The sequence below is a fragment of the Centroberyx affinis genome, unplaced genomic scaffold (assembly GCF_046629955.1).
Source record: "Centroberyx affinis isolate AG114_WGS23_722 - 3 ecotype Tasmania unplaced genomic scaffold, CSIRO-AGI_Caff_v1 ptg004508l_1, whole genome shotgun sequence".
Taxonomy (NCBI): Eukaryota; Metazoa; Chordata; class Actinopteri; order Beryciformes; family Berycidae; genus Centroberyx; species Centroberyx affinis.
Genome location: NW_027282155.1, coordinates 121,508 through 130,984, shown reverse-complemented (window position 1 = coordinate 130,984; position 9,477 = coordinate 121,508). Strand labels below are relative to the sequence as shown.

The window sequence follows — 9,477 nt, the reverse complement described above, 5'->3', positions numbered from 1 at the left end:
TAAAAATAAGTCTACCGGCATATTTTAAACCCAAAGGGTTCGTACATGGGGCATCTGCCAAAATGACCAAAGGGCACAATTAACTGGGGTTGAGAAAATCTGAGACAATTCCCAGTGTGAACTCTGTCCTTATCATAGAAAAACATCTTCAGAGCGCAGATCTTCTGCCATTAATAATTTAAACTTTGATACACCTAGGCTTATCATTTTTCCAACATTTTTTTAAATACTGAATTAAATCACAACAATACAGCTAAATTTTATAATAGTGAATAATAATTAAATGTAATGTACACCATAATAAAATATATACACAGAAATATTCATACAAATTCTAGATTGGCCCAGCTCCCTCTGCTCTCTTTTTCTTTCCCTTTGGAAAATATGCAGGAAATACTTGAACCACAGGACAAAATAAATACTCACAGACTATCACAGTTATACGCTATCAGAAATATGGATTTTCCCATTCAAATAAATTTGCAAGAAACAATATAATATCAAAGTAACAAGTAAGTGCATAATTGACTCTGGGGCTAAAATCTCAACAACAAGATGACGGAGAAGAGTAGATTTCACTGAAAGAGACCAAGATGGGAAAGACCACTAGGTGGCAATGTTTGACTGTGTCTTAAAAGTCATACAGTGATATACTTTAAATCTGAAGAATTACAGGACAAATCTGTAAAATTGGATCGATTTGACCATTATTTGTTATTCTGTTCTGTTAGTATAGGGATGTTGTTTGTTAATGTTTGTCAAGGCAGGCAATGCTGCGTTGTAATTTACCACCTCACTGCCTTCTATCATAGCTCAGTAGCATACAACAAATTGTCGAGTACTGCTGGCAAAGCGTAAAACAAGTCTACAAGCCATGGAGCAATAATTCGGTGTGAGAGATAAAAACAGAAGGGACAAGATGGTAAAACAGACAGCCAGTGCCATAAAAACCGTACGCCTCATGTATGCTGAGATGGACAAGTCACTAGCATAGTGGACTGTATGCAAGTTAAAAAGCTAGATAGAAAAAGAGATGGCGAAACACTAATTTCAGAAACCAAGAACATAACTGCTTTCTTTCCTGGGAAATGTCTATCAAAAGAGATTGGGGAGCAGTGAATGTGTAAGTTGCAAATTGAGAATAAAAAGCGCAACAGTGTCTCCGAGAAGTGAAAGGAGAGAAAAAGAGAGGTATATAGAGAGTAGACTGGCAAGATGGTGGACACAGAAGAGAATGTATTAGCTGTGGATCATTTTGAGAGTCTCTGTCTCCCTGTGTCTTTCATGCACAGCCATGGAAGGGGAGAGGGACGGAGGAAGGGACGGAGGCGGAGGAGTGATGGGCAGCAGGCTCTTCAGGGGATGGGGGGACACTGGAGGGGGGATAGAGGAGAGGGGTGGCAGCACACCCCCTTTCTTTCCATCCAACAGGATCTGTGATCGGCTCGCCAGCCTGGCTTCCTTGCCAGTGCCAAATTCATGCTCGTTTTCGTTCTCCGAACTGCAGTCGCTCAGATCCGTGATCTCCAGGTCCGAGTCCGACTCCGGGTCTTGCTTCACCCCTCCTCTCCGCTCCGAGGGGCTCTGCTGGCCCGTCCCAGCCGCGGCTGCCAGGCTCACCCCTCCCAGCCCCAGCCCAAGCCCCAGGCCCAGGCCCAGGCCCAGCCCTGTACCGGGGGGATTGGCCTCCGCCCTTTCCCTGTCCCCCACCGAAGCCCCTATGTCCGTCCGGCCGATCGCCATGCTCCCCGGGTAGGGGGGGAGGCAGAGTCTGGGCGGGCCACCCGCCGTGCCATTTGTCCCTCCGGTTTGTCCCGCCGCTCCCCTCTCACCCCCGCCTGCCTCCCCCGGGGGCAGCAGGGAGGAGAAGGGGTGAGGCAGCTGGGAAAGGCTGCTCTGCAAAGGGTTGGGGTAAAAGTGGGAGGGGTAGAGGGAGCCAGGGGGCAGTTTGGGACAGTTGTTGAGAGAGAAGGCCCCTGGGAGGTAGGGGTTGAAGCCCCAGGGGTAGTCAAAGGGTGGGTTGCGAGGGTAAGGGCCCAGCAGGGACGGGGGTTTGGAGTAACACGGGGCACCTAGGACAGAGAAGATCCAGAGACGGAGGTTAGCTCTCACAAGGGCCAAAGGTTTCTTGACATACAACATCCAAGAATGTTCACTAATTATGCTCAACGGTATTAGCAAGTCTAATCAGAAGCCACGGGGGCTAACTCTGGTATGGTTGCTTTCAACAAAAAAAAACATGATGGTTCATTTATGCATGCCAGTACTATGTAGTACACCCACTTATAACTGCTACAGACTAGAGATTCTGCATTGCGGAGAAAAATGCAAAACTTCACAGACAAAAAAAACAAAAACTGATGAGGCATCAGAGTTTACATCCATCAGGTGATATATTATTTTTGTACGTTAAAAAAGAAAAAACTTCGAGAAATTCTGCCACTGTTTTGAAGACATATCACAGTGGTGACAGTCTCCTCATCAAAAAAATCCAGTTGAGGAATAACAAATGATTGCGATAGAAACCTAGTCCATGTGCTAGCAGAGGTTAAGTGATTGACAGAAAGCAAACTTGCAATCTGTCCATCTCTTGTTCCCCCACTGTTTTGACATGCCACTGTATCATATTAGATTAGGCAAAAACCTTAAGGTATAGCAAATAAGCCAGTGCACTGTGTTTGAATTCGGTTCCTTGTAAGCATCATTTGATAACAGAAAAAGGGGGTAAATTTGAGGTGATGCTGGAATTCAATTTTAATGAACAAACAAAAGCATTGCCTCTCACCCTACTGTACTTCCTTCCAACTGTCAGCCAACTCAAAGATTCTCTCTCTTTCTCTCTCTCTCTCCCTCTCTCCTTCTCTCTCCCCTGCTCCCTCTCTCCCCCTCTCTCTTAGTCTCACTCTTTCTCACTCTCCCTCTCTCCCCTCTCTCTCTTTCACTCTGTTATTTACTATGCAGGGCTAATTTGACAGTGGTGAAGTCTCTGTGTGCTGGGCCAGGAGTAGCTGGCAGACACATGAATATTGAATCAGTCAGGCAGGCCTCACTTGCTTATGAAAACACAGTAATGGGCGCCCACAGGCCACAAACTGAAGCCTGCACCCTCAATTAGGGCCTTCCTGCCTGGGAAGGGATTAGGACAGCGGGGACACATGGGAGGGAGAGGAGGGTGAGAAGGGAAGAGGGGGGGAATAGGACCTGAGGACAAACAGAATGGGGGGGGGGGGGGTTCAGGTTGTGTGATGGGGAGTGCGTGTGCGTGTGTGTGTGTGTGTGTGTGTGTGAGTACATGCATGTCTGTTTACACACTAACTCAGTAGCTCTGCAAAGTAAGCAGACACACACACACACACATTCTGATGCAGCGGCACTGAAAAGCACGTACGGGGTGTACAGAAATATAAACAAAGGCAGATGCGTAAACACACATATATAATCAAGGAGAGCAGACACAAACAGACACGCATCCGTGCGGCGTTGACACACAAATGAAGCATCCACTTTGGGGCATGCTGAAGTAGAGGAGGGCAAATGCAAGTGATCATACTGAAATTGTGGCTGATTTGTTCATGCCTTCAGTTTCCAACTCGCTCTAACCGCTGCTGATATGCATAATTCACAGGCCAACCTGGCCTCTCTCACCTGAAGGACAGCCTTACTGCAGGCTGTAATGGGACAGCCATCTCTCTTATTTCCTTTAACAATAAATGTTCATGCCTCCCTATATCCTCATTCTTCTTCCTCCTCTCCTCCTTTTCCTCTATCTTCTCCTCCTTTCTTTGTTTAAGTCTCCTTTCTGTGCATACTCTCTATACACCTTATTCTCTTTCTTTACTATGTATTTCCTCATGAAGACAGCTTTGCCTCTGGATAAATTGGTAATTCTAAATTTGTCATATTTTTGCATGGGCACTAATGGTGTCTGACTAACTTTCCTCCTTCCTCCTCCATCCTTGTTTGATTTATTTCTCAACATTTTCTCCACCTCCGTCACGACACACCGGCGCGTCTTCTCAACTCATCCTCCACCGGTCTATCTCACCTGAACTGAGAAAGGGGAATGCGTCCAGCCTCAGCTTGTCTCCCTCTGGGCCCGGTGCTGTGGTTCCTCGATCAAACAGGGACGTCCCTCTGCCTGAGTCTGGCAAACGAGGAAACAGGGACTGTAGGGCCTGAGAGAGAGAGAGAGAGGGATAGAAGAAGAAACAGAGCAGAGAAAGAGTGTACAATGATCAGTTCATGTCATTTAAAAAAAAAAAAAAAAAAAAAATCTAATTTCATTCCAAAACATAGAGCATGTATTCCTACAAAGCCGCCCTCCCATGGTGCTGGCGCGTTGTGCAGGGTGAAGTCATTTGATGGCAGCGGCACCCCACAGAGTGTGATGCAAACAGTGACACAGCCACAGCAAGGACAGGATAAAAGCGGGCGCCATGGGACTCGGAGGAACGGGAGGTAGCAGGACGCAGAGGCTCAGAGACTCAAAGAAGAGAGTCAGGAAGAGTACAGAGTCAAATGGAGGCCAGCGATTAAGAATGTGGGTACAAAGGATAAATGACGGGAAAGAGAGGGATTGCGGGACACTTTCTGACCGCACATGCGGGGAGGAGTGTGAGGGGACAAAAGGACGGATAGGACTGAGATCTGAGAGAATGGCATCAATACAGGATGTAGTGTGGCTGTGTGCGTATGTGTGTGTTTTTTTTGTTTTTTTTACTGCAGTGTGCATGTCAATTGCCGTGTGCATAGAGGTATTTTAAAATAAGAGAGGAGATAAAATAAATGGAGCAGCGAGAGAATCGAGGGGGCAAGGGGGGGATTTTTTTTTTCTTCCTAGCAGGACTTTGGATCAATAGTATCTGTCACCCCTCAGCCCCAAGTTTGAAAGGCGAGACTGTACTCCCAAGCTGCATGATCTGTGTTGCTTAACAAACCGCATTAATGACCCGGCATTGATCTGATCTGACGCGACCCTTTACTTTCTATTTCTTTCATTTTCAATCGATGACAGATGGATACGCCATCGGAGACGAGGATGAGAGAACGGAGGGGATAACGTCTTCTTTTGTTTTAAGGACAAGTTAAAACCGTCCCCCTCCACTTTCTCCTTCAGCGTCTGTCTCTCCTTATCCCCCTCTTAAGGATGGCACAGACAAATGATGGATGAATCTCTCTTACTGTAGTTTTAAGTTATGTGCACTTTCTGGAACATTTCTTGTCTAAAATAAAAAATAACTCACAATGGCAGCAGGTCAAAATACAGCACTCTACAATACATGTGTACAACAACTCGGACAAACACAGTTATGTGGTTTCTTCCATTATTTAGTCTAGAATATTAAACATTTATTACATTTATTTTATTTGTATTTTTTTCCCCTCTTTGATGGACCCATCAGTAAAGTTATAATATTATATTTTCAAATTGAATGAGGACAGTTTTATTCATGTTTCACCTCTGGTGTTCTGATACAATTTATCTTTGTAAAAATTTCACAATCTCTCAGGGCAAATAATAAGTGAATTCTATTCTATTACGACCACTGGCTTCCATTAGAGACATTGAATAAAAGATAGAAGCGATGAATACAACCCATCCTCTTTTAAAAGGAGAATGCACAGCAGGAGCCCAGGAACTACAACAGCCAAATCACTTCAATGAAATGGATTTCAGTTACCTGAATTAAATCATGATTAATAAACAATTAAGGTTTGGCTATCATGTCTCACTATCACTCCTGCTTTTCTTCTTTTTCCAGCTTTTGTATTCCCTCCATATTTAAATACAGGTTTTCATTATTCCCTGCTGTAGGGCTGGTTACTGAATTAAGTGCACAATACTGAAGAATATGTAGCTCATCATAACAGAAAACAAAAAAAAACCCTGATATGTAAGATGGGCAAATTTTGCTGGTTCTCTGTCCCCCATATTTTAACCTAATTCATCACCTAACCTCTCCTTCCCTTCCTCCCTCCTATCAATCTCACCCTCTCCAAATCCCTCCATCCTCCCCTCCATACCTCTGGGCTGCATTCCGGTGCGGCGGAGCCCCCGTTGAAGTGATTCTGGGCCAACAAGAAGGGAGAATTGGCCATGTCCAGGAGGGGGTAGTTCACCAGCACCACCTTGCTGAAGTTAAACTTGTAGGTGAAACGCTTCCCTTTGGTTTTGTGCAAAATGCGCTTGTTGTAGTAATACCTGTGAAGCAGAGGATATCAAAGGAGGAAGGGAATAAGATGAGGGGAAAAAGGAAAAGGAAAAGAGGAGGAAAGGATTAATATAACGCTCGCATCAAGGTTTTTGGTTTTATCCCTAACACAGAGCAAAAGTAAACAACTCTAGTCCTGTAGGGCCAGAGCTATGCTGATTTCCCACTGTTTTTATTTATCCCCTCCTTCCACAAATCAATTCATGTCTGGCTGCCTCGATCCAATACAATATGGTTCTATAAAGGCAAATTTTATTCTTCTGTTAACAGACAACAAGTCAAGAAGCTAAACTCCTGTGAATCAGAGGTTGTGCACCCAATGACATACAGCAAGCATTACCAATGAGCAAAACAAAGGGCTGCCTCCGTGATGCATGGGTCTAGTTATCAATTCAAAAATAATACTGTATTGATTTGGTATTGTTATCAATTTTATGGCATAAAAAGGTATCAAAAAGCTTAAAGATATTGGCTTCTACAATGAGAAACATTGTTTATGGGCATTTGTACTGAGTACGGAGAAAATAAATTGATTTCAATTTCAGAAACATAAGACATGTACAGGTGCATGTTAATGTTAAATTGAGAATAATTTACTCTATTGAATAATGAAATGTGCTTTCATTTAATGAAGAGATATATGAAAAAAAAATTTCGTCAACCTAGTATTGAATTTTAAGTATCAGAAGCAGTATTAAAAAAATATCCAATGATATCCAGCCTAAGTGAAGTGTAATGCATATGAACTCAAGAAGCTGTCACTGTCTCCAGCAGCAAAGTGCGTTCACAAAGAGGTGGGACAACAAGAGACGTCTCCACGGTAACGACCTCAGGTGTCTCCCGCTGGGCATGTCGAGCTGTGTTTCCTGTGCCACCCACTGAGGTGTCACAATCTACAGTCTGCCAGGATGCCAGCTTGTTCAACAGAAAAGGCAAAACACGGTGCCATCTGGCCCAGGTACGGGGCTGAGTGTTCAGGTAAGGAGGAGGGCAGGCGGGAGGCTGCAAATTGAAAAACCTGGGGACTTGTTACGGCGAGATAGGAGTTTTAATCGAGGACGTCATTGTTTGCAGTGTTTAAATTTCTTTGTTTCAAAGTGACCACGGTGTGTGCAGCCAATACAGAGCGCATTACACAACCTCAGCATTAAATACTGGTAACGAGCGCCTCATTATGCAGACATACTATATCAACAAACACAGCAGCGTGTATCAGCATGAATCCACAGCGGTTGGGCCCAGTGCAATGATGTGTACGTGTTTTGCTTTGCGTGGCAATTGTGCCGTGGCCCTTAATTGAGCAATTAAGTGAGGCTAATTAAGAAGGCTAATTGTGGCCCCAGCCAATTCATAACAATTAGACCCTGACGACAGCCCCCATTAACAAGAGGCCAAAGGAAAGCAGAGGGAGAGGGTGGGGAGGGGAACAAGTCTGGGTACTGTCATTTGCATAAGAAAACTGTGTGTGTGTGGGTGGGTGGGGGTGACGTATAACGCTGAAGGTATGTGGTATATAAGGTGATTGTTTTAATCACCTTCGGCAAGTTTGGTGCCAAGCAGTTTTTCTGAAGTGAATTCTCAGGAAGCCCAAGCAATTTCACATGGGGGCTTAATTTTGAAATCTCTATTGAATTTTTTATTTGGCGGCTCAATGGTGAACTTTCCATTAGGATGTCCACAGATAAGGAGAAATTGAGGGTATCGACATTCCCCAGGAAAAGCCCAATCTTTATCTTTCCATTTTCACTAACAGGGAGAAGAGAGATGTAAGTGTGGATTCAGTCCAACAACAGTAAACAATGTCTCAACTTATGTAAACAATGGTCTGATAAACCGCTTGATTTATTTGATAATGATAGTTGTTGCTGACTGACATTCACAATGTAGGTGCTGTCCGATGATGACATGATGTCTTGTACAAACACATACATATACACATGAACACACAAGCATAAACACACGTTTCCCATCATACCTCAGTGCCCTGCTCAGCTTGTCATAGTTCATGTGAGGTTTGCATTTCCTTATCCCCCACAGCCGGGCCACCTCATCTGGATCCTTGATGACAAACTCTCCGTAGTCGCCCTGCCAGGCGATCACCCCCTGGTACTCCTCCTTCTGCAGCAGCTCCAGGATGAAGTGCCACAGCTGGATCTGTCTGGAGCCGGGGCTCGACTCAGGCTTGTAGGCCCAGTCTGGGAAGGCGATGCCTGGGCAATGGGAGCAGGAAAGTGGGAGGATGGGGTTAGGGCCTGTCGTTTTTCCTGGTGCTCGCCAGGGGGATTTGCTGTCCGGATGACGGATGAGTGATGGAGGTGAGGGATGATGTGTTTAATATCACAGCACGTGCCTTGAGCAATGTTAGTCTGTGCTAATGCCCTCTGGCCTCAACAGATTGGTCAGTGGGATGATGACAGCTCTCTGGGAGAGATCTGATTGATGCTACTGGAGCCTGAATCCTAAAGGCCGACTGCACATACATCTGATAGAATTAACTAGCTCTTTGACTCACACTAAAGTAATCCTGGCACTAACTAGCCTCAACACTAAGGACATATAATACTTAATTTGTTCAGTAATGTATTTGTGTGTATGGTTAGTTTTCTTCTTTAATTTGGATGTTATGAATTATCTTTATAAAGCTGCCACTGTCTTTAAGCAGTAGTAGTACTGAGACCTCACTATAATGATCAAGTATTATCGTGATTTTGATGAGTAAAGTATTATCATAACTGTATTTTCCTAAGTTATGGCTGTCCAATTTTGCTCAGTTTACACACCTGGGTCTGGCTTCAGACTTCTGTTCAAAGACGTCTGCAGATGCAAGGCTATTTTCAGAATGAAATATGTGCCTTGTGGCAGATCTGATGCAACAAAGCAAGATTACATCAACGCCTCTTGTCCTCCCCAACCTGAAATGGCTTTAAAGGACCTGCTGTTTCAACCGAACACGACTATGGGACTGACCTGGCGTCCAGAGGGCGGGCACCGGGGGGAGCAGCAGATCACTGACGCAGTTACAGTCCATGCCTCCACAACACCTGGAATAAAGGAAAGATAGGGGAGAGATGGAAGAGAGGGAAAAGACAAAGTCGACCATGATTACTAAACTTGACTTTCGCACATATACTTGGCACATATACTTCCTGAATAATGAAAACAAGAAGAGAGAAGTTGAAAAGAGAAAAAATACTTGTTAAAGTCAGAGTCGAACCAACTGGCCTTGTCAGTTTATTTGGAAGAAAGAGTTGAAGAGTGTAAACTT

The 9,477-nt window shown here is 44.5% G+C and overlaps 1 protein-coding gene across 1 annotated transcript; it reads right to left on the bottom strand.

Moving 5' to 3' along the window:
• Positions 1-1,239: 1,239 nt before the first annotated feature.
• On the bottom strand, positions 1,240-9,240 carry erfl1 (Ets2 repressor factor like 1). The gene is made up of 5 exons (XM_071544266.1): positions 9,180-9,240; positions 8,188-8,422; positions 6,025-6,202; positions 4,046-4,175; positions 1,240-2,072 (listed from the first exon to the last, which is right to left on the bottom strand). The coding sequence occupies exons 1-5, from the start codon at positions 9,238-9,240 to the stop codon at positions 1,240-1,242; spliced, it is 1,437 nt and encodes a 478-aa protein (XP_071400367.1).
• Between the last annotated feature and the right edge of the window lie 237 nt (positions 9,241-9,477).

Coding starts and splice junctions, on each gene's coding strand:
- erfl1 (XM_071544266.1), bottom strand. CDS start 9,240: ATGGACTGTAACTGCGTCAGTGATCTGCTGCTCCCCCCGGTGCCCGCC. Junction 6,203..8,187: donor AAGCTGAGCAGGGCACTGAG/GTATGATGGGAA, acceptor TCTGCTTCACAG/GTATTACTACAACAAGCGCA. Junction 4,176..6,024: donor CACCGGAATGCAGCCCAGAG/GTATGGAGGGGA, acceptor TCTCTCTCTCAG/GCCCTACAGTCCCTGTTTCC.